At 39.0% G+C, this 25,249-nt stretch overlaps 1 protein-coding gene across 16 annotated transcripts in view; it reads left to right on the top strand.

Annotated features, from left to right (window-relative positions):
* The window catches only part of NCOA7 (nuclear receptor coactivator 7), a 155,599-nt gene that overhangs the window by 81,964 nt on the left and 48,386 nt on the right, over window positions 1-25,249 (top strand). For all 16 annotated transcript variants that reach the window (XM_078054782.1, XM_036085457.2, XM_078054773.1 and 13 more), the window contains 4 exons: window positions 15,334-15,413; window positions 18,652-18,759; window positions 23,088-23,201; window positions 23,783-23,908. In XM_078054782.1, the coding sequence (XP_077910908.1) occupies window positions 15,375-15,413; window positions 18,652-18,759; window positions 23,088-23,201; window positions 23,783-23,908 (387 nt within the window). In that variant the 5' untranslated portion in view covers window positions 15,334-15,374. The remainder of the gene's footprint in view (window positions 1-15,333; window positions 15,414-18,651; window positions 18,760-23,087; window positions 23,202-23,782; window positions 23,909-25,249) is intronic.

Raw genomic sequence — 25,249 nt, 5'->3', positions numbered from 1 at the left:
TTGAGGTGCCAAGTGGATTTGTCCAAAGGGGCCGAGATTTTAGGTGAGAGGCCTAGAAATTGCTGCTTAAAGGTGTGACATAAATCCACACATGTCAGAGAAAAAACAGGGAATGAAGAGAGTCAAAACAAGAAGTTAATGGAGGACACATGATAATGAAAGTAGAAAAACAGACTGGAAGAACCTATAACAATATGTTGATAATCGTTTTCTCAGAGTACAGAAATTGCAAGGGAGTTTTGTTTTCTTCACTTTTTTTTTTTTTTTTTTTTTTACATATTATACATTTTACAGTTATTTTTAATGTTAATCAAAAAATACAGAAAAATGAGTAACAGTAAACCCCAGGGCTTTGCAAAAAGATCATTAAACAAATGTAAAGTTCTATGATCAATAAAGGAGGAACATAGTAACTTTCTATAGGTATCTATTTGCACATCACTAACATCTACCTAATCTAAGGAACAAAATGATGTTTTTACTTGTTGAATTAGATTTATCTGTGCCTCATGTAAGCCTCGGGTAACAATTCATTGCTATCTCCTGACACTTAGAAAACACAACAGTTAGTTATCTATAAAAGATTAGTTATGGAAAGATCGAGTCACTGCAGTTGCCCCATTCTAGCAAAATGGTGCAGATTCTAAAAATGTTTTGTTTCTGAGAGGGGAGCAGGAAAATGGAAGTGAAGTAATTACAGGGAGGCAGATGGTATCAGGTAAATCTAGATCCAACACCTAGTGTAGCACCTGGCACACAGTAAACATCCCAGAAACCCCCAAAAGCTTCTAGAATATGTGAAGGCAACTCTTCTGTGCTTTCACTTGTATTTACTGATACCTAGGAGTCTTTCTAAACTTACATTTATTTATGTGAATTCTTAAGGAATTATTTGATAATAGTGTATCTTAATATATTTTTCAAAATTAGCTATTAAGTTATAATTAAGTTTGACACAGTTATGTTGGAATGTGTACATGTTTCTTTTGTCTCATCCATGTTACAATATCAAAATATATTTATCAAAAATTCTTTTGTATTAAAGGAATGAATTATTCCTTAATTTAGAATAACGTACATCCTTCCTTCTGTGGAAGTAGAGATGGGAAGGGGAATTTTACAAATTGGGTAATGTCTCAGTAGGAAATTTCTTTAACTGAAACACAGGTATGCAGCTGTAAGATTTGAAAAAGGATAGAGAAATTTTACAAATAAGGGAGGCAAGCCTAAATTGGAATAAAATATATTATTAGGATTTTGTAGTGTTTTAGCATAAAAGATTAATACTAAAAAATCTTGCTAGTGAAGTAGATATTTTAAGAGAATTGGGAGGTTATTTTACCAAACAGAAAACACTTAAGTAAGAGTATAGCCAGTTTTGTGATTATCACAGTCAAAGATTTATTTAGAGAACCTCTGCAGTGTAAAGAATGAATTTAGCTTTCAATAATAAATCTGTAATGTCTCTATTAATCATTTCAAATCATAGTTTTTCCTCCTAAATTCAAAAGAAACTTGATAAGAATAAAATAATAAGTGAGATTGTCTACTTGTCCTTTTTAAATATTTTTAGGTTTTGCTACAACATGAAAGTTACCAATTGATGAATTATTTTCCACAATGCAACCCTGACACTTTTCCTTACACAGATTATTTTTTCAGAGTTGTTTTAACCACACGTGTGAAGATTTCTTATCTGTCATTTCTCTTTGTTTCACATAAGAAGTTCAGAAAGCCGAAGTTATGTTATTATGATAAATGAATTCCCAAGCATAAAAGTAGGTCAAACCACAACATAATAGCATTGCCTTGTACTCACAGGTAATGATCGTTCTGGTACTTTAGAGCTCAAAGAATCACAGAATACAGAATTAAAATGGACTTTAATATGGAGAGAGGATATCAAGAACCAAATTAATATTTTTTTAAAGACTTATTTATTTGAGAGAGAACATGCCAGTGGGGGGAGGGGCAGAGGGAGAGGAGAAAGAGAATCTTAAGCAGACTCCCCACTGAGCTCAGAACCCAACGTGGGGCTCATTCCCATGACCCTGAGATCATGACCTGAGCCGAAATCAAGAGTCGGATGTTCAACCGACTGAGTCACCCTGAATTAGTGTTTTTTAAATCAGGCAGAATATAGAGATTTGAGGGACTTGGGTATAAAATAAATTGAAATTATTAGGATGGAAATAATTAGGCCTGTGCTTCTTGGGGCTGTCAAGGAAGTCCGATTAATGTTTAAATGAAGTCATACTGTGAAAACCTAGGTGGTGCACAAAACAAACCTGATAGGTACCTCCAGAATGCACAGGATTGTTGAGGAAGGAATGCAAATGGTAAGAGAGAAGATGACAGATAATGGGAGGCGTGAGTGAAGAGTCTAAGAATCAAAGGTGTTCTTGGTGAAGAGTCAAAACAATGGGGAAAAACGTAGTAATCAAACATAGCATAAGACTTTCATACCAGACTTTGGAAATCAAAAGAACTACCATATTTAGGCAGAATGAGGGGGTAAGACTCAGCATGTAGAAAAACTATGGCAGATGTTTACAGGTCATGGATAAATGGTAAAAACAGTCTTTTTTAAAAATGTTAGGTACGGGGCATCTGGGTGGCTCAGTCGGTTAAGCGTCTGCCTTCAGCTCAGGTCATGATTCCGGGGTCCTGGGATCGAGTCCTGCCTTGGGCTCCCTGCTCAGTGGGGAGTCTGCTCCCTCTCCCTCTGCTGCTCTCTCTCTCTCTGTCAAATAAATAAATAAAATCTTTAAAAAAAAAATTTTTAGGTACAAAGGAACAAAGAAGAGAGTGAGGCACAAACTTCACAGCAGTGAACACCAAAGGAATGAAATCTTCAGAGTTGTGAAGTAAAAGTTGTTTCTCAAGCTTGAAGACAACAGGATATTCTCACACATACTCAGTCACAGGAAAAATACCATTTATGTTATACTGTTCCTAAACAAAGTTACTGAGTGGGAGAGACATTTTTTTCTGAGACACACATCAAAATCTAATCCTCAAAAATGAAAAGTTATTTTATGAAAGAATTGGTGATGAGCATTGCAACTAATTAAACATAAAATTAAAAATACATAACCATTGCAAATATGGTTAAAAGCATGAATATAAAAATTTTAAAAATGTAAAAAGCATTGAGTACAAAAAGGTGTCATCTTTTTTCAGCTCTATTTTTTTTTTTTTAAAGATTTTATTTATTGACAGAGTCACAGTGAGAGAGGGAACACAAGCAGAGGGGGTGGGAGAGGGAGAAGCAGACTCTCCGCTGAGCAGGGAGCCCGGTGCGGGGCTCGATCCCAGGACCCTGGGATCATGACCTGAGCTGAAGGCAGACGCTTAACGACTGAGCCACCCAGGTGCCCCTTTTTTCAGCTCTATTGACATATAATTGATATACCATTGTATAAGTTTAAGTTCTACAGCATGTTGACTTGATACATGTATATATTGCAAAATGATTATCACCATAGCTTTAGCTAACACCTCCATCGGGTCACATAATTACCATTTCTTTTTTGTGGTGAGAACTTTTAAGATCCATTTTTTTAGCAACTTTCAAATGTATAATACAGTATTATTAACTATGATCACCATGCTGTACGTTAGGTCCTCAAACCTTACTCATCTTAGAACTGGAAGTTTGCATTCTTTGGCCAACATCTACCTATTTCCCCCATCCTCCAGCCCCTGGTAACCTGAGAGTGATCAAGAGACATTCCTTCCTTTTCCTCTTCCAGTGTCAGCACTCCCATTAATGCAGTATATTGTAATCCATTCTTGTCATTGTTGAAGCAAAAAGTACAGTCACTGAACCAAACAGCTATGTTTTAAAAAACCTTTTGTACTAGAGCTAGATCTGAGTCTAGTCCTATTATAATTGATCTGTTTAGTCCAAATATTGTTCCCTGATTAATCTGTCATATCATATTTGTATTAAGAGAAATCTCAATGTGATTTGGGCTGAAAAAAGGACAACAGATCAGACTAAATATGGTCAGTGATTTTTCAGCTTGAGCAATTTGATTGAAAAATCAAATTAGAAGTGAACTGGGGAAAGGGCAAAGGAAAAATGCTCCAATACATTGATGGTGGGACGGTAACGTGGTCAAACCTTTCTAGAAGGCAGTAACCATTGTTATCAAGAGACTTACCTTTTCCATACCCTTTGACCCAACAATTCTGTTTGTAGAAATTCACCCTAAGGAACCAGTCATGAGCGTATTAGAAGATTTAAATACAGTGACTATCATTTCATTGTTTTATTTATTATTTATTTTATTACATTATTTATTTATACTTTAAGTTTTTATTTTAATTCCAGTTAACGTACAGTGTTATATTAGTTTCAGGTGTACAATATAGTAATTGAACAGTTCCATACATTATCTGGTGCTCATCACAAGTGCATTCCTTCATCCCCATCCCGTATTTAACTCATCCCCCCAACCTGCTACCCTCTGTTTTTTCCCCTTTTGCTCATTTGTTTCTTAAATTCCACATATGAGTGAAATCATGGTATTTGTCTTTCTCTGTCTGACTTATTTCACTTAGCATTATACTCTCTAGCTCTCTCCATGTCATTGCAAATAGCAAGATTTCATTCTGTTTTATGGCTGAATAATATTCCATTATGTAAATATACCACATCTTCTTCATTGCGTTGTTTTAAATAGTGGGAAAATAAAAATAAATGACATAAAATGGAAGACTATGTGCTATTTTTAAGTGATGTAGAAAAACACTGTGGGAAATTTTCACAAAATATTGTTATGGTAGGAAAGCAGGTTGGCAGTGTGTATAGATTATGATTCCATTTCTGTTTAAATAACTCCCCTATATACAGACAAAAAGGGAGATGGAGAACTGCTGGCCTGATAGTCACCAGAATGCAAACATTGGTTCCTTCTGAATAGGGGTAACATGGGTGATTTTGTATTTTCTTCCCGTGTTCAACGGTATTTTTTCATGACCATTTATAGTTTGGATTTGTACAGAATTGATCTTTATATTTCTTATTTTCTTCTAAATTTTAAATTTACCCAGCTAAGTTTTTGATCTATTTATATACATATAAAAAAAAGCTACCTTGAGTTTTTGGATGGTAGGACAGAACAGCGGCAGGTACCAGGAAGAGCAGAAAGAGCCTGTTTTGGATGAGTGTCGCCTGTAGGTTAGATGCTTTATTTCATTATTTAATTTACTAGTAGTCATGATCTAATGCAGGTGGTAGGAGCCTATTTTACAAATGAAAAAAAAAAAAAAACCTAGAAGCTGAGTAACTTACCAGAGGTGCTGCTGTGGATCGGTGTAAAGCAGGGATTTGAGCCCAGCTCTCTGGCACAAAAACCCTAAGGAAGCCATTGTACATTGTTCTGCTTCCCCCGAGTCAACTCTGAGAGAGAAAGAAGGCAAAAGTTAAACAAAATTTTAGAGTTTTCTCCATAGCCCCAGGGACATTGTGGTTTCTTAGTAAGGAGGAAAAGTTGATTATACATGGAGTTTCCATTTCTCCTGAGCTAGAGTGTGAATGATGATAAGGTTGAAATTTCTCTCTGGGCTTAACTGCTTAACCTAGTCATATATATAATTACAGTCAACACACTCACCAGTTTTATGGCTGGTATGTCAGAAGCTGACTGGACAACTGAAGTACTCTGTTTGCTTAGATACCTAGTGAGAGGTTAGTTAACTCGTTCCACTTGAGGGCCTGCTCCCTGCTGAGGGCACTACTAGGCTCTGAGGTAAAGAATTCCACCATAAACAACTCCCCTACCCTTCTTCTTGCATTCTAGATTTTAAATCAGGTGACTGTGACTCACGTTAGTCAAGGACTATATTGCCTGTGGCATGCTTGAAGGAAGGAAAACATCTGCATGGCATTACCCTTTGTGTCAACAGAGGAGAAAACATGGAGTTCATATTTAGTGTAGTCCGTTCTTCCTCACATCCCTGCCCTCTCCATGAAGGTTGCTCATGACACACCTTTTAAAAAATTTTATTGTAACAGTTTATGATTCGGGTGTTCCAAAAGTTACCCTTACGATGCTAAATAATAATATTTAATATTTTCATTGCACTCTTGACAGAATGAGGCCAATAATTTCAGAAGTCTGTATCACCGATAGAGAACATATTCTTTAAGCAAATACAAATCCTGTATTTTTCTTCAAGGACATTTCTAACTTTATATTTTTAACTATTAAATCTTTAATCTATCTGCATTGATTTAAGAGTGATCTAGATTTTTCTCCAAATCTTAACTGGTGTTCACCCAACCTCATTTAATAGTAATCCTTAAGGTTTCCTGAGTCCTTTGTTTCACACATTGTGGAGTGCTTTACCTTAATCGAATTGCCTTATGTAAGCCTTACAGTAACTCTGTGGGAGTCCAATTGGTATCCCCATTTATTTATTTTTAATTTGTGTGTGTGTGTGTGTTTTTTAAGTAGGCTCCACGCCCAATGTGGGGCTTGAACTCAGGACCCTGAGATCAAGAGTCACATGCTCTATTGACTGAACCAGCCAGGCACCCCTGTATCCCCATTTTACATGCTGGGAAACTGTCTTTGATTAAGTTACTTACTCACACAGTGAGCCAGGGCAGACCAGTACTGTCATTCAGTCTGTCTGATGCCAAAGCCTCCTCTCTAACATGAAGTTACATGACATTTATGGGAAAAGCCAGTCTTTTCTTACTGGTTTATAAAGGCATTTTTGTGTTACATTAAATTCCTTCAATATAGTTCTGATTTTTGATAATTCACCACATTTTTTTAATTGCTATGGCTTTGTAATCATTTAACATAATACAGGGTTCCTACTGTCTTAATTTTAATTGCTTTGGCTTTATAATCATTTGTTTTAACATCAATACAGGGTTCCTACTGTCATTTTTCTTTTAAAAATAATTTTGGATAGTCTTATGATGTATTTATGCTTCCAGAGAAATATGATGATCAATTTGGCATGTTTCCCTTCTCCAAAAAAAATTTTTTTTATTTGAATTGTGTTTAATTTAAACATTAATTTGAAGAGAAAGTGAAATATTTACAAGAATGAGATTTCCAATTTAGGAACATTATATATACCTCCCGTTATTCAAGCTTCCATTTAAAATTACAGTAAACCTTTTAAAATTTACATATATATATATACACACACATATATATATTATACACACACATATATATATTGCAATTATCTCATTATATTTATTCCTAGACATTTTCTAGTTTCGTACTATTACGGCCTGGGACTTTTCAAAACACACTTCTATCACAAATATAAAAGACTATTATATCTGGCCACCTTACTGAACAATTTCATGATATTCTGGATATTTTTATGATGTTGGTTCTTTAAGTAGACACTTCATCTGCTAATAAACAAAATGTCATTGCTTTTCAGTATGTAAAACTCTTTTATCTTTTCCTTTGACGAGGGATTCCGAAACACGGTTGAGTATAAACCATGGTAGTAGGAATTCTTGTATTTATATTGGTGTTTTAATATTTGCTTTCAGTTTCTGCTATAAGCGCTCATCTCAGTTGCCTTGCCCCAGGTATGCTTTTGGAGAGTTTCGGGCTTTATTTCTAAGGAGACGGTTGGTGAACAAGCGAGGACACATTCCATGCCGGTGCAGGCGTTTTCTCAGTGCTGTGAAAGGTGGCCTCCAAAGAATGGCAGAGAGTCTCTCTTCAGCCTCGGGAGTTCCAGACTGCCGGCCTCTGTTGTGTTTGTAGTGTTGCTGCTTTCATCTCCATGACAAAGGTTTATTTTTATTACCTTAAATTCTTGTGGTGTAGTCTTGTATCATCCTAGGTTGGCCGCTTTGTTACAGTTTAGCGGATTGGGAGTTGTTCTGCCCAGAAGCCTTAAACGCTTTGCTGGAACTGCTCTTAGTCATGTGCCTCCCACAGAACAACAGGACGAGAAGGATAGGGTGGAGCTCCTACACTGCCTAAGGGTATTCCGTCCCCCGCATACCCTGGAGTCTTTCTTCTAGAAAGTTGGGGTGGGGGAGGGGCCTCACAGGTGCCTTAGTTCAGGCTGTGTTTCGTAAGGAACAAGCCTGGACAGACCAGGAAGTGATCTTAGGAGGTCATTCAGTGCTTCCATTCTCACAGGGAAATTGCTTTTTTAATATACAACTTTTAGGGTTCTGTTGATTTTTCAGGAGCATATTTTTTTAATGAATATCAAAGAGTAACTAAAAGTTCTTCATGTTAAGGAAGTTTACTCCTCTATTTTTAGTTTTCTAACTGGTGTTATTTTTTTAATTTTTTTTTTTTAATATAATGGCTGTTTAATTTCATTGAAGGCTTCCTTGGGATGTATCAAAGTGATCGGATCTGGTTTTTCTCTTTTAAACAATTTATAATCATCTATCATATTAATGTCCTATCACTCCTGTGTTTTGGGAATGAAATCTTTTTGCTTAAGGTTTATAATTCTTTTAATACCCTACTCTATTCAAATTGCTATTAACTTACGTTGACTGCGTTATTATTAATACTAGCATTTGTTAAGCACTTACTGTGTGCCGGGCTCTGAGATAAATGCTGTGCTTGTCATCTCATTTAATCTTTTGAACAATATTATGACGTAGTTCTTCCTTTTACAGATAAGGAAGTGGAGGCTCAGAGATTTCAAATAACTTGGTTAATGTTGCACAGTTGTGAGAACGTATCAGGCTGGCTAGTTGAACTCAGTTCATTCTGACCCCCAAACCAAATTGCAATCAGAAAAATGTTTGGTGACATAAGGGAGATGGCACATGACTTGATTTTTATGGTTAATATCATCAAACTGTCACAGTCAAATGTATCAATTCCCAGTATAGGGATATGCCTGTCATTGGAAGTGGATTCTTCTGTTTATAAATCAGGGTGCCCCTTTCATAGAAAGATCTGGAGAGACATAGACAATTTTTGCCTCTACAAATCCATCTCATTTGGATGCCGTGGAAAACTGTCCTCCTTCTTTAGACAAGTTGTTGAGGGTCCTATGCTGTCAGCTCGTGTACCCCCATTCAGATGGTCTTACGATAGAGACAGAAGGGAGAGAATGGATTGTTCGAGAAGAGTAAGAGGAGAGTACACCCACACACCAGTTAAGTGTAAGGCCAGTACAGAACTGGCCCTGAGACTTTCACATTCTGTTTGTGCTTACTCAGACAATTGATAACAGAAAAAAAAGGCTATATACTGTCTTTTCTGTCTTTCCTATATCTATACAGAGATTATGGAATCAAGATCCAGGGAATTCACAGTTGTCTTTTGTCTCTTTTCAAGGGCAGTAGTGAACAATGTCCATTGTCCTGACTTCACCCCATCTCCAGTAGTCTGTGACAGGAGCCCGAAGCTTAGGTTTGAACGACATGGGTATTGCCTTATTCTTGCGTTTTTTTCCTCAGAACCAGAACATCTAGCCAGTGCTGCATTCCTTAACATCCCCTACCCATGCCCCAGCACACTTACAGCTCAGATCACTGCTTGAATCCCCCCAAATTCCCTCTTTGAATCTGAGCCTCTTTTCCTAAAACCTCGTCGCCACTTGTGGTAGGCAGGTCTGTGTCCTCATTTCCAAAACCTGTTCGGTTACACAGCAAAGGCTGAATTAAAGTTATAGATGGAATTGAGGTTGCTTCATCAGCTGACCTTAAGGAGAGCATCCTGGATTACCCAGGTGTGCCCAGTATAAACCGCAGGGCCCTTAAAAGTGGAAGAGGGAGGCAGAAGGGGGGGGGAGAGCTAGAGAAATGGCACGTGGGGGGGCTCGGTTGGGTGTTGCTGGCTTTTGCAGGTGGAGAAAGGGACCTTGAGCCAATGAAAGCAGCCTCCTTGTAGGAGTTGGAGGAGGCAAGGAAATTAGTCTTTCCCTGGGACCGCCAGACACTGATTTTAGCCCACTGAGACCCATGTCAGACTTGGAACCTACAGATCTGTAAGATACTAAGTTTGTGTTTATTTTTCATGTGGAGGCAACTACATTTGTGATAATTGGTAACAGTAGCAATAGGACAGGAATACATCGGGCCACTCTCCTCGCTGCAGCATCTCAGGGCCCCTCACCTGCCACTGCTCTCGCTTCGCTGCCCTGCTCGTGTGCCCTGCACCCCCCAGGTGGCTGGGGCAGCGCAGTATTTATTTACTCCACACCTGGTCTGTCACCGTGGTGATTAGAGCCCACCCCTTGGTGAAACCGTACTGCTTCTTTCAATAGTCACGTCGTTTTGAAACCTTAGTAATTCATTCAAATTTCACAATCCCTTAAGCTCCCAATCCTGTCTTCGCCCCCCGTTTCACTTGAGCGAAAGGCCTTATCCCCACCTTACTGAGCAGGTTAACACCGTCTGTGTTGAGATGCTTCCAGTTTTCACGTCAGGAACTGTGTGGCCTCCCAGGGATCCATTTGTCGGCGTTCGTATCTCCTCCTGTGTGTGGATTTTACACTGGCAGTACGGTGTCTTCCTTTAACTTTAACTTTTCTCCACGTGCACTCACTTTTCCGAGCCTTTTACTCCCCACTCCCAGGAGCCACCCTTCTCCTCACTCCCCACATCTAAGCTTTCCTTAGGGTCTGTCCTCAAACCTCAGAACCTCTTAGAATGTATTCCTGTGGCAGTTGTAACCTCATCCAAGACTTCGCAGACCACCGCTGCAAAGGATTCCTTCACATCCAGCCTTCGTGCCCCTGTAGGCCCTGGACGTCAGCTTCGTCTAGCCCCAGTGCACAGAGAGAGAGGAGTCATCTTTCAAGAAACGTGACTAGGATCTCCTCAGATGCACGGGCCAAGAGCCTTGTGTCGCAGACACTCCCGGCCCTCCCCTGGGGTGGAAAGAGAGGAGGCACGACTTGGGGGCAAGGCATCAGGTCCACCTGGGTCAAGGTCAACACGGGTACCCCCACATCCGGGACTTAGGAGAAATGAGAGGGGCTGGGCTAAGGGACCTTTGTTTCTCTCCTCTAGGGGTCTTATCAGTTTTGTCACAGTTACTTCCTTATTAGGCTGCAAGAAACTGCCTATAAGGCTTTTTTTTCCTGAGGCGGGGCAGTTAGGAGGTTCAGTTGCTTTGCTCTGAATGGCTTCTGAGGACCATCTGGCCAAGTTTCCCCTCCGGCAGGATATACTGTTCCTTCATTTGCTCCAGGTTCTCCTAAGCAGGGGGAGGGTCCAACCTTGTGTAAATATAAGGGTCTGAGGAGGCTGAAGCAGAAAGTAAAGGTGTCAGTATCACTGGGAGATCCTTCCATCCTGGGAGATGGTGATGGGCCCTCCCCTGAAACACTGGAGGTGGAGCCCCATCCTGCAGCATGGCAGAGGAGTCCTTGCCCAAGGCAGCTCCTGTTTCTTCTCGGGTCTCTCCAGGGCCAGAAACCTCTCCCGTGCTTCATGGACTACATGCTGCAGAGCCTGTCCAGGTAAGGTATGCAGGACTTCACTTACGGAGATACCTTGCTGGCCATCTTTAAAACGATGCAAAAAAAAAAAAAAAATACGAAGCAGTATGAAGCTTTACCTTGTGCTATTATAAAAAGAAAAAGATTTATTTATTTGAGAGAGAGAGAGAGAGCATGAGCAGGGTGAGGGGCAGAGGGAGAAGCAGACTCCCCACTGAGCAGGGAGCCGGATGCGGGACTGGTTCCGAAGACCCTGGGATCATGACCTGAGCCGAAGGCAGACGCTTAACTGACTGAGCCACCCAGGCGTCCTAACCTTGTGCTGTTGTGAAGACAATTGAATTAGGTCCTTAGAATTAGCCGGTGTTTTGCTGTCTGTATTGAGTCAGTTGTAAAAATGGCTTGTGGCTTTGATAAGTTCATATGATATTCCTGGTGTGATGTTCTGTCAGTGACGATGTTGCCCCTAATCAACCTTGTCAGGCTCATTGACCTAGATTGGGAAGTTCATTCGATCATACGTACCGGGTATCATATTAAGGCACAAGACATCCAAAGATGGGTGGATATCATGTCCTTACCTCAAGAATTTCAAAATCTTAGATTCTGGATTTTGGATTCTGGATTCTGGAAAAGAATGGCTTTTCTTTCTCCCTTTATTTATAATGTTACTATGTTTCACTTTTTTCTGGCCTACCCACCTGAGACAAAGGAAAAGTAATTTTTGTACTAATTCAGGCATACAAGTTAACTTTATCCTGAGAGCGTCAGCCAGCACCTGTTTTTCTTTTGCAGCTGAGCAGTATGGAAACTCATGGTTTGGTGGCTTATGACAGTGTGATCCACTGGGACCAGAAATAATTATGCACAGTTTATGGACAGGCATGGACCCGAAGCTGCCACAGATGGGAAGAGGATAGGCTCTAGAAATTGGAAGTGCTTACAAAAGGATGGGAAGAGCCTGTTCCGAAAGCAAGAGCACCTACAGTGACACCTGTTTGTAGTGACAAGAGAAGGGCCGGAGGGTGGGCCAGAGAGTAGAGCTGCCTGGTGATGGGTATTAAAGAGGGCACGTACTGCATGGAGCACTGGGTGTTATATGCAGACAATGAATCGTGGATCACTACATCAAAAACTAATGATGTATGATTAACATAATAAAACATAACATAATAAAATTTTTAAAAAAGGATGGAATACCAGATCATAAGCGTTGTAAAGTACTAAGATTGGGTTTTTCATCAGGCTGTGTAAATTCTCCCTATCTGCAGAATCTAGAGATCTGGAGATCTAAAAAACACTGTCTCCTCTTCCTGAAGTAATTTAGATGTGGCCACCTGAGGGTAGGGAGGTCACTTTTTTTATAGTCTGGAGGAATTTCCAGAGGCTCTTTGGTTCTGTGAATGGATCCAATTGAACATAAAAATGACTGGAAAGGGACTCTAATGACAGCATCTATTCCTTTTTTCTTGGTTTTAATATTAATATAAAGGAAGTATTTAAAAGGCAGATCAATACCACATGAATTAACTCTTTATGTTTCTGTGTTACCTTCCGGTTCTCAGTACACTCCTATCTGTCATGTGGACGCAGTGATCTTGTTGATCGAGCGTGGGGTGTGGGAGGTTGTAGGACGTCAGATGTAGAGCGCTGAGCTAATCTTCTTAGTTCATGCGTATCATCACTGGTCGGAGTTGGGCTCCCTGTTATTTATTCATTAATTTCTTTGTATCCTCATTCCCCTCTCCCATTTCTCTCTCTACCGCATGCATTCTACTCTGTTCGGTGTGTAGACTTTTATTTGGATGTGACCTTGAAAAATGTGCAGTTGCTTTGTGTGCATCTATTTTAAATATACCTCACAGTATTGTTCTGTACATCCCATTCTTTTTCTCTTGATGTAAACATGCTGCAGTGTGTACTTCTGGCTAGTTATTTCTAATTACTGGCTAGAATCCCAGAGCGTATCTACTACATTTTGCTTACCCTCCAGCTTCCTGCTGTCACCAATGATGCTGTTAGGTACATCCTCCAGCAGGTGACTCGATGATATATATAAAGTATGTACCTCTTGCGAGAGGATGTAGGTCTGTTAGATTGCTGAGTCATAGGGACTGTATAGATTGAATTTGCTGCAGTGGCTATACCAGCTTACGTTCCTCCTAGCAGTTCACATCTCTGCCAACGCTAAAATTACCCAACTTTCTGATTTTTGCCTTGCTAATAGCTGGAAAATGATGCCTTGTCTTAATTTGCATTTTTCTGATCACATACAAGTTAGAGCATCTTTTCATATAGTTAATTCAATTTTATATTTTTTGTCACTTAAATTTTTATCCATTGCAGTATGTCTCTCTGGTTTTCAATATCTGGGCAGATTATATTAGGATGTATTTAACCATGAGAATTAATTTGAATCATAATGCAGCTGCTAAACCTTAGGTTGACCCGTTTTGACCTATAAAAACAACAAAGTCTATGGCCGAACTTACAATATGTTGTTGGGCATTTCGGTCTTCCCAGATTTTCAGCATTATAAATAAGATTGCATGAACCGTATGTTATGATATATGGCAGTTTTTTTCTTTTGAATTTTTCCTTAGGATAAAAATCCCTAAGGGAAAGATTACTGAATCAAAGAATGAACATTTTTATGGCTATTGTTGCATATTGACAAATCACTTTCTATAAGGGCTTGTGCCCTGTTGGTAGGAATGTAAATTGGTGCAGCCACTGTGGAAAACAGTATGGAGCTTCCTCAAAAAATTAAAAATAGAAATACCAGATGATACAGTAATTCCACTACTGAGTATTTACTCAAAGAAAATGAAAACACTAAATCAAAAAGATATATTGTAGCACTATTTACAATAGCCAAGATATGGAAGCAACCCAAGTGTCCACTGATAGATGAATGGATAAAGAAGATGTGGCTGTCATATATATATATATATATATATATATATATATATATATACACACACACACACACACACACAGAGTGAGTGTGTGTGTGTAATATTCAGCCATAAAAAGTAATGAAATCTTGCCATTTGTGACAACATGGATAGACCTAGAGATGATTATGCTAAGTGAAATAAATCAGAGAAAAAAAAATACCATATGATTCTACTTATATGTGGAATCTGAAAAAACGAATAAATAAAATGGACTCTTAAATACAGAGAACAAATTGGTGGTTGCCAGAGGGGAGGGGGTAGGGAGGATGGGTAAAATAGGTGAAGGAGATGAAGAGGTACAGACTTCCAGTTATAAGATAAATAAGTCACAGGGATGAAAAGTACAACATAGGGAATATAATCAATAATAGTGTAATAACATTGGTGAACATTGAGTAATGTACAGAATTGTTGATTCACTACGTTATTTTAATTACACTTCAATGAAAAAAACAAAAAATAAAAGGGTGGTATTGATTCACATTAGGCATCATGTATATCATAACTATACTAGTTTTACTCTAACTCCATCATTATATATTATCATTTAAACCATTACTTTAATAACTATAAAACATTACCTCATTGTTATTTGTACTATTCGATTATAGTTAACATAAATCATTTATTCAAGTGTTCATTGATGAACAGTACTTTTTTAAGAGTATGGTCTATTTGTGCCTTTAGTCCATTTTTCTAGTTGTGTCTTTTTTTTTTTTAAGTCAGTTTGAAAGTGTTGTATTTTTTTTTTTTTAAAGATAATTTTAAGTAATCTCTATACACAATGTGGGGATTGAACTCACAACCCTGAGATCAAGAGTCTCATGCTCTACTGATTGAGCCAGCCAAGCATCCTGAAAGTGGGTTTTAATGTCCTGTAGATTACCCTTATCCTCTATTTTGCCTTGAAATGAAAATGAAATTATTCATTTATATACATTTTATTCTTCAGATGATAATCAAAACAAAACACATGATAAAAAAGAGAAGAAGATGGTGGTTCAGAAGCCCCACGGTACTATGGAATACACTGTAAGTATAAACAGGAGGTATGAACATTTGTTAATCCCACTGGATTTACCTGATGTTTCCCCATGACACATGCTGCCCCTTAGCTGCATTCCTCTTGTGTGCCCATTAATTAATGAAGCTTCTTAAGACCTGTTCTAGGTCATTTCTCTTCTGTGTTTTCTCTCTGGGCGATCTCATGTAAAACGGTGACTTGAATTACCTTTAATATGCCAGCGATGGCCAGCTTTAGGTCTCATCCCACCCATGCCTTCTGAGTTCCATAACCAGACTCACTTGCCTACTCATCATATCCATTTAGACTTCCAGGCTTGGTATTTTTCCAAAAAGCAATGGCTCCATTGGCCACACATTTCTGCAAGCCAGAACTTTGTCCTTGACATCTTCTTCCCATGACTCTCCATGTTCATTCTTATCCCCTGTGACCAGCCAGCCAGATCCCTTCATTTTACTCTCTCATAGATTCATGTTCCTTTACATAATTTATCTCAGTTTATTGATTCACTAATGTGATTGTTATTTTAATGTCTGTCTTGTGCCTTAATTCATGGACCCATGGAGAAAGACCCCTTTTTGGTCACCATTGTATTTCTGGGGCTCGCCGGGTACAGGCTGCCATATTGTTGAATCAGTAGATGAATAATGCTGTGCGTGTGTCCATACTGCACCTTCACAGTATGTGCCGTGTGCTCATCTCTCTCCTGCAGCATGAACTCCTGGAGGCCAGGAGCTGTGTCCATTTATCCTAGCTCTGCTACAAAGTGAACACTCAGTTCTAGATTTGTTTTAATTCACTTTGAAGTAGCATTGTTGAGGCGTGTTCTCTGACTTCTAATAAGTAAATAAGTGCTGCTGTCATTGCCTGGTTGGGATTTTCTCCTGTGTATATATTTTCTACTCATTGTTCATATGCTGTGCCAGCCTCTATATAAGGCAAACAGCAAGACCTGATCCTTCCCTGGCATTTCTTTGGGAATGGTAAATGATCTCCAAGCCTTCCAGAATCACACAGGAGAGCCTGGCACAGGCATTTCGTGCTCAGTGTTCTGTGAACATCTCCAGGCATCTTTCTGGGGGTTAAAGGACTAGTCCTTTCCAGAAGGGATTTGGGGTAATTTTTTATTTCACTTTACCACAGTCTACAATATGCTTTTGAACCCCATAACACCTCGCACAGTGCCTTACCTCCTAGGAGGTACTCAGGAAGTGTTGGATTATTTATCATTAAAAACAATATTAACTCTAAAGCCATGTATGTATCCAGCAGTATTACTCACAAGCCCCTCCAAAAAAAATGAGAAGTGGTATTGGCTAGGAGATGCTTCACAAAGTATATACTAAATGATGCAGTGAGAGTAAATAGCAAGCCCCATGTTAACTCCTAGAAACAGGTGATCAAATTAGTAATGCAGCTGTGCCTGCCTGTTTGATTGATAGGTTATGGAGATTAGTTTTACTTGGCAAGTTATTTTTTGTACTTGTCGTTGGAAATAAAAGGTGATTCATACCTTTGTGTTTAGAGAACCATGCTAGCACTTACTGGATTACTTGTTTTGCTCCAGAGCTGTGGATGTTCAAGCATCTGTTTAGTTTTTTGGGGTTTTTTTGTTTTTTGTTTTTTGGCATCTGTTTAGTTTTAAACATTTAATGATTCCAGTATCTGTCCCAGGGTCTGTGGCTGGATTCTATATTTATGTCTTATCCTTATGTAATAACTCCAGATTGTTAATGTTTTTCTCCTTCCCTAAACTCTCTAAACAGTATATTCTACAAGTTTTTTCTTAAAAATAGGAAGCAAATTTTTTGATCACTTGCCATGAAGTAAGTGCTTTGAAGCAGGAATTATAATTATCTGTTTGATGAAGGAAGACCCTGAAACATAGAGAAGTTAAGCAAATGACCCAAGGTCACACAGCTAGTGAGTCGCAAATCCACAATTCAGATCCAACAGTCTGGCTCTAATCTCCATTCTCAGTGTGTCTTGTACTGACTCCTAAACCCTGAAACCTCCTAGATGTGAATATATTATGTAAATGTCTAATATTAAAAGAACAATACATGCTCTAAAACATTTCTATTTTTTTTTTTTTTTTTACTTTTAGTAAGGCTGGTTTTGCCCAGGGTAGAAGTAGGGGCATATGGTTGTTAATTTTTCAATGCCTTTTAAAAATACTACCTTGTTCCAGAAATGCTTTGAGGTCATTTTGGTGTCACCTGTAACTATGAATTTGATTAGTCTGAGACCGTTCATCTAGTTGGGGGGTTTTTGATGCTCAGACCAGTGGTGAGTTTCATTCTGCTTCTGCATCTTCACTGGTCCACGACGTCCCGTCACCGCCTCATTCAGGACTTACCTGGGGAAGCCAGTTCTGTGTTTCAGGACAGCCACAGGTCTTGACCCAGGGCTGTAGGTGGGAACTTCTTAGTGACACACACCAGAGTGGCCTCCCACTAACAGGTCCCATCCAGTGACCCTAGACAGGGAGTTTGGGATGTCGACCTGCCCAGAGGCAGCAGACTTTTTTGGGAAGTTTCCCATCATCTCATTGCCCTCTTTGGTCCCCTTTCCCCTCTGTTAGAGAAGGAGGGAGACCTCCTCCTGGGGCATGTATCATAGGTTTCACAGATTTAGACAACATTAATTTGGCTGACCATGAGAAGTTGTCATTTTAATGACTGAACAGTGATGGGTAGCTAATCTGAATTTCTTACCGATTTCTTTGCCTTCCATTGTATTCATTTGTCAAATGTTTGAGTACCTTCTGTGTGTTGGGCACTGTGCTGACACTGGGGAAATCAGCCATTAACAGGTCACCATCCAGGAGCCTTTAGAGCAGTGAAGAGACTAGCAAGAGACAACATTGAGAATAGAGAAAGTAGCCCTGACTTCTCTTATGGGTGGGTACGGTGTATGTGTTTTATTTCTTTTCTACTTACAGTTTTGTATTGTATCTCATGGACTTCTACTCCATGCAGCTTAGTTGTGCCAAAGCAGATTTAGAAATCTAATTAGTGGACACTGAAATTTGAAGATAAGGGAGCCCAGATATGAACTGATTTAAGACTTTGCTCTTCCATGGTTTTATTAAGGCTTGAGAATGTATCCACTTTCTTTTTCAGAATATGTCTGGATAGAACTACTTTTCATTCACTCATATCACAAATAGATGAATGTTGGAAAGGTTTTTTTGTTTTTTGTTTTTGCTTTATATTTTGAATCTTGTTTGTCTGATTATTCTAGGCTGGAAGCCAGGACACCCTAAACTCCATAGCCCTGAAGTTTAACATCACTCCCAATAAATTAGTGGAACTGAATAAACTTTTCACACATACTATTGTTCCAGGCCAGGTAATTCTTTTCTTGTTGGATATTACTTTTTAGAAATTCTGCGTTTATCTTTAATGCCATTTTTAATGCTTCAGTGTTAATTTCACAGGATTAACATTGGTGATAATGTGCATTGGTTCAATCTTTCCCTTAGATCAAGAATTCTAAAAGCATTCTGGAACTGAGGAACTGTTCAGAGATGAATACTTTGCAAATGATTAACACAGTTTACTTAACTACTTAACTATCATTAGTTTATGTTGTGGGTGTTCCTCGTAGCATCAAGAGAAGTTAAATTTGACCTTTTCTTCTGTAGAATGTAACTCGAACATTCTTAGAATGTTTTATTTAGAAGTGCAAGTTTCAGTTTATTCTGCTCCTGGGATACAAAATGGCCATCATTTGATTTTAAATTAGGCAGAATTTTGGGGCACCAGGGTAGCTCAGTCAGTTAAGCGTCCAACTCTTGATCTCAGCTCAGGTCTTGATCTCAGGGGTCATGAGTTCAAGCCCCGAGATGGGCTCCACACTGAGCATGGAGCCTACTTAAAATAACTAAATAAGGCAGAATCCTGTCGTTTTTGTCTTGATTTGATACCTGAAAAAAATGGTCAGTCAGCCAAAAGCAGAGAAATTCAGTAGGACTATCAAGAAAAAGCCACATGATTTTTTCCCCAGGTTTTTAATACTTTATTTATTAAACTGAATGAAATTGACTAATTGTGTAATTTTGCCACTGTCAGTTAAACCAGCAAATTCTTTTAGTACCTTCCACATATTTAATAATATATTCTTGTATTTCTACTTTAAAACTACATTTAGCCAATAAATATATATGACCCAGTCTTTGGCAGGTCCTGACTGAGGCCAAGTTTCCCCTCCTGTCCATAGAACTGTCTGCTTGCCATGAGCACATGCTGGTTTCATTGCTGACTTACTTGAGCATCTTTCTGTCCCTGTACATGACAGTGACATAGGATTCTTTCAGAATAGATACTGCTACTTTTAAGTACAACTTTACTGAGGAAATGCTGATATTGTTCTTTGCATTTCATTCAAGGGCCCCATATGAAGCCAACAGGCCCTAAGTTGGCCAGTTTGTATTATGGTGCTTTTAGTATTTATGTTCTTGTCAAAAGGAGAAATTAGTGGGGCGCCTGGGTGGCTCAGTCGTTAAGCGTCTGCCTTCGGCTTAGGTCATGATCCCAACGTCCTGGGATCGAGCCCCGCATTGGGTTCCCTGCTCTGCAGGAAGCCTGCTTCTCCTTCTCCCTCTCCCCCTGCTTGTGTTCCCTCTCTCACTGTGTCTCTGTCAAATAAATAAATAAAACAGAAAAAAAAAAAAGAGAAATTAGCGTACTGCCAGTACTGGGTAGCTGAGGGGAAATATGCATTAAAACTCTTCAAAAATTAATAAAAATTTATCTCCAGGAAAATCAACTGGGGTTTCTTATAATCTGGAGTATTGCAACATAATATGTCCCTGATCCATGGCAGAGAACCTAGGTGTATATTTACTAATTCAAGGCTAAAGACTATAGTCACTAGAGTGTAGGAACGTAATTTAGAGTGATTTCTTATTTTTTTAACTATGTCCATAAACAAAATACCGGTACTAGGTTAAGGTCCAATAGCCAACTGGAGGTAAAAGGACTGTTTTATTTTTTATTTATTTTTATTTTTTTTAAAGATTTTATTTATTTGACAGAGAGAGACACAGCGAGAGAGGGAACACAAGCAGGGGGAGTGGGAGAGGGAGAAGCAGGCTCCATGCTGAACAGGGAGCCCGATGCGGGGCTTGATCCCAGGGCTCTGGGACCTTGAGCTGAAGGCAGACGCTTAATGACTGAGTCACCCAGCCACCCCAAAAGGACTGTTTTAATATGCCGATTGTAATGGCAAAAATACCCAAAATGGGAGCCCTAAAGCTTTGTTTCCGACTGGCCTTGTGGTAGCTGTTTGACATGGGCAAGTCCCTTCCTTTTTTGGACCTCAGTTTTCTAAGCCCTGAAATTAGGGGGTGGGCCACAATATCTCTGGTGTCTTTTCTACGATAGCCTCTGCAATGCTGTCTAGCCCCTCATAGAACTAAACAGTTATGTGCTGTTGGCTGTCCCAGGACCCAGCTGTAATCAGGATTTTACTGACAAAGATAAGAAATCAAGAAGAGTGAAATTGAGCGGCTTTCAAAAACTGTAGATAACTTTTTGTCTTAGTGCCTGGAGGGGTAGGTATTCCTTTCATCTCCGTAGATCTGATAACTCAAAGCTGGGTTTATCTGCTCTGATTCCAAAAAATTTGAGACTCACCCTTCTAGAGACTGATTTGATGGTCACCATGAGGTAGGAAAGGAAACTGGTCTGGCTGGGTGAGTGACCACATGTAAGAGGTGATTTTCAGAGGAAGTTGTAACTTAACTAAAATCTTACTATAGACTTTTTGTTGCTTAAAAGACCAAAACCAATAGCAGACAAACTTTGAATAACTGAGGCATAAAAATTTTTTCAGAAGGTCCTGAGTTTGGCTATTAGTTTGGATACTTACATTAAATTTCAGGACATGTACAAAGAATGTACTTTTGCAAGTAGTTTGTCTGAGCACACTCAGAAGTTACCTTGCAGAGACATGGTTTAAGTTGTTTTTATATTCACCGGGTACCTTGGCTACGCATGCTTAGAAAAATTTCTAGGCTAAAATGATGACAGGTTTATTTTATGGTAAAGAACGTGAAGATCTCATAACCACCATTTACCTGTATGTTGGAGCACACCCAGCATTATTTTCTGAAGTCAGTAGGTAAATTTACCCCTGCCCATGTTCCAGGCTCACATCCATGTTGAGGGAGCTGGTGTTTTTACTGAGCTTCCCAGCATCCATCGGTCACCTCTATTTACACTGCAATGAACTGTGTAAGCACAAGAATTACCCCTTGGTTTGACATTTGGAACAGGCCAGACAATAGAGTCTTAACCCATGTTGCCTAACACTTGTCAAGAGCTCAGATACAAAAAAATATTCGTGGAGAATTGCTTGGAAGAAATGTCATCTATTCATTCCTCTCTGTAAGGTAGGTAAGAGAGCTGTCTACCAAGACCATATAATTTTAGGCCTCTGTAAATTGCTCTTATGGAACTCCACACGTTGGCATTTGCCACTGATCCACATTGAAGATGTTATAAAGAATGGTCCTCCAAAACTGGTTATTGTATTAACAGTCACTGTGTCATCAAAGAAAGTAGTTCAGCCTGGGATACTCTTTATGAGACTTACGGAGAAAATACTTATGAGAAACTGGTTTGTTTTTAAATTCTCACTAATGATGTCCATCCCTTTGCGTTGGTTTTTGGAAACTCAGAACCGGTTTTATGGCTCACACCTCAGTGAGTGTTTGGTAATTTTGGAGCACATAGTTTCAGTAGTAATTAGTCCTCATCTTATTTCTCCTTGATATTGGTTTTCCTACCTTTATCATAAGGTGTCTTTTGTTGTTGCCTCACATTTTTTCTAGATTGAAGAGAGATTTGAATAACTAAAGTTAAAACAGAGACAAGTTGGGAAAGAGTGAATAACAAACACTATTGAACAGTTGTTACATGATTAGTGCTAATTATGTTTTATAACAGCAGAAGTCATCATTTTAAGACTGTATATGATACATGCCAGAATGTCACATATCTCATTTTAAGTGTGTTGAATGACAGGATCATAATAACATTTCAGGAACCAGTACATTTTGCAGAAGGAGGCTATTTTGTCAATTTGGGAGATTTTAATACTTGTTTTTCGATAAGCTGACAGTGATAGAAGAGAAAGTATTGAGGTTATTGATATTACCGTGTACCACTTATCATACAATGATTTTACTATGTTAGCGCTCAGGGCCGGCTTAGAGTTAGCAAGCATGGATTTGTTTCATTTCTTCCTGACGCAGGTGTTATGTTTAGAAGCATGCCAGGCTACTCTCTTGTCTCTTCCCTTGTACCATTAGTACACTTCCCTGGAAGCTTCTTTCCTCCCTATTTAAATCTCCCATACTGCTCAAAGTTTCACTTGGACCCACTTGCTGTATATGACCTGCCCAGGGTGCTCACCCACGTTGTTCTCTTCTGTGAGCTCCTGCAGTGTCTGTACGTATGTCCCATACCTTTTGCACTGCACACATTTCTATTATAGAGTATTGTTTCATGGATTAGTCTAGAAGGCCCCAAGGTACTTAGGCGTTTTGCAAAGGCCAAGTAGGCCTTAGCCATGTACTTAGCATGATACTGTGCAGAGAGCAACTGTTCTAAACACTGCCTAGTGTATGCCTGCCCGATTCTTGATCCTCAGCTTTTCTTTCCCATTTGCAGGTCCTTTTTGTGCCAGATGCCAACTTTCCTTCCAGTACCTTAAGATTATCATCATCCAGTCCTGGTGCTACTGTCTCTCCGTCATCATCAGATGCAGAATATGATAAACTACCTGTATGTATGTCACTCATGAGCTGACATTCATATTTATCAAATGTATTTTTTGAGTTGTAGAATTTTACGTGTTGTTTTTCACAGGTTTTCATCTGAAATTCCCCCAAAGGGGTGGGGATAAGGATTTGTCATTAGTTGAGAGAAAGCATCCTATCAAAAAGAAACCTGTTCACATTTAAGGTCTCAGAGGCAAAAATGCACACCTCGTTTATGTAAAAGTATGAAGTTAAACTCTCAGTGAGACTGATCGTTTATTTGTACGGCTTTTACTCCTTTTTCTAGAGAACTTGAACCATGAGTCAAATATGAATTCCTTCATTTAGGTTATTTTCTAAAAACATTTGATGAGCCATTTTTATGGTTTCATACATATGCACGTGTTGTTGTTGTTTAAACCTTAATGCTATTTGGATACTTACTGTATTTGTGATAATTTTTGAAGGACAAAGGATATTTGCCTCTTTTTCATGTTCAAGTTAAATAAAAACAAGTTCCTTACAGGGAACTTGTGTGCCTTGATTTATATAAATCTGTTTAAACAGTGCTTCTATTTGATTTTGGGAATTTTTGCTTTCTTAAAGGATGCTGATTTAGCAAGAAAGGCCTTAAAACCCATTGAAAGAGTCTTATCATCCACTTCTGAAGAAGATGAGCCAGGCGTGGTAAAATTTCTAAAAATGAATTGCCGATACTTCACCGATGGAAAGGTATATGGCTGTGTAATTTGCTTCCTTTTCTTGGACTCCATGGAAAACTAAAGTCGGTTCCAAATTACTCAAGACAGGGGACATTAAAATATCTTTCCCAAAGTTTCATCATAAGATTTCATAAGTGTCCATTTGTTTTCCCCTGTTGGATGCCTGGCATTGTACTTATTATACGATTCTTTGTGACCTTGGATTTATCATTTTCTCTTTCAGTTCTTGGTCTGTACATTGCTAGGGAGCCAATATAGTACATGCTTGACAGCAAGGGCCGAAATTAGACTCAGTGAATTTAAAATCCAGTTCTGCTATCCACTAGCTCTGAGACCACGGGCACGGTATTGGAGTTGCCTAAGCTTCCATTTTCCTCATCTATAAAATAGGAACAATAGGGGCGCCTGGGTGGCTCAGTCCGTTAAGGTCTGCCTTCGGCTCAGGTCGTGATCCCAGCGTCCTGGAATCAAGCTCCTCATCGGGCTCCCTGCTCTGCAGGAAGCCTGCTTCTCCCTCTCCCACTCCCCCTGCTTGTGTTCCCTCTCTCGCTGTCTCTTGCTCTCTGTCAAATAAATAAATAAAATCTTTAAAAAAATAAATTAAAAAAATAAAATAGGAACAATAATAAAATTTAATCTGTAGGAGGGTGGTAATTAAAAGGGATGGTCACTGTAAAGATCTTAGCACCTAACTTGGAAAATGTGAAATTCTCAACCCATTTGCTGCTGGAGATGCTGATATTAAAAACAATGTCTGTTATGTTGTATGGTTAGTTTTATGATTGTTGGTGTGGTTTACAAAGCAAATCCAGCTTTTAGTGAGCCTCTGAAGAAAGGGTTATGTTGACATAAAGTGAATTCCTGTTGTTCATAGTGGAGACTTCATGCCAGGTTCCAAATGGTAGGAAAATACATTATTAATATGCATTTATAACTTTTGCAACCAAGAATAAGTAGTGCTTGCAATGCAAAATTTTTCACAAAGATGATCCGTTACTCATTAGGAGTACCAAGATAAATGGTCTACCTACAGGGAGTCCTCTGTGGCCTGCTGTCTCTGAGATAAAACCTATAAAATCGTAAACTGGCCAAGCTTCAGACAGACGGGCCCACCAAATTACTGCTTTTTTACTATTAGCTTCCACAGTTTAGTTGTATTTATTTCTGGCTGCAGAAATTTCATATTCCTGTTTGTGTGAAATTTTGCTGAATGTGGCCTTTCTAAACATTTCAGAGAAAAATGTTAGGGCTCTCATTTGGCACCGTGGCTGTGAGACAGATGCTTCCTTAGCCCGGTACCATGCACTTGTTGGGCACGTGGTGAACGTGTGCTGAGTGAGTTGTAAGGCAC

This window comes from Halichoerus grypus, chromosome 9 (genome assembly GCF_964656455.1).
Source record: "Halichoerus grypus chromosome 9, mHalGry1.hap1.1, whole genome shotgun sequence".
Taxonomy (NCBI): domain Eukaryota; kingdom Metazoa; phylum Chordata; class Mammalia; order Carnivora; family Phocidae; genus Halichoerus; species Halichoerus grypus.
Note: the sequence above shows the minus strand (reverse complement) of the source record. Positions and strands in the feature narration are given on the sequence as shown.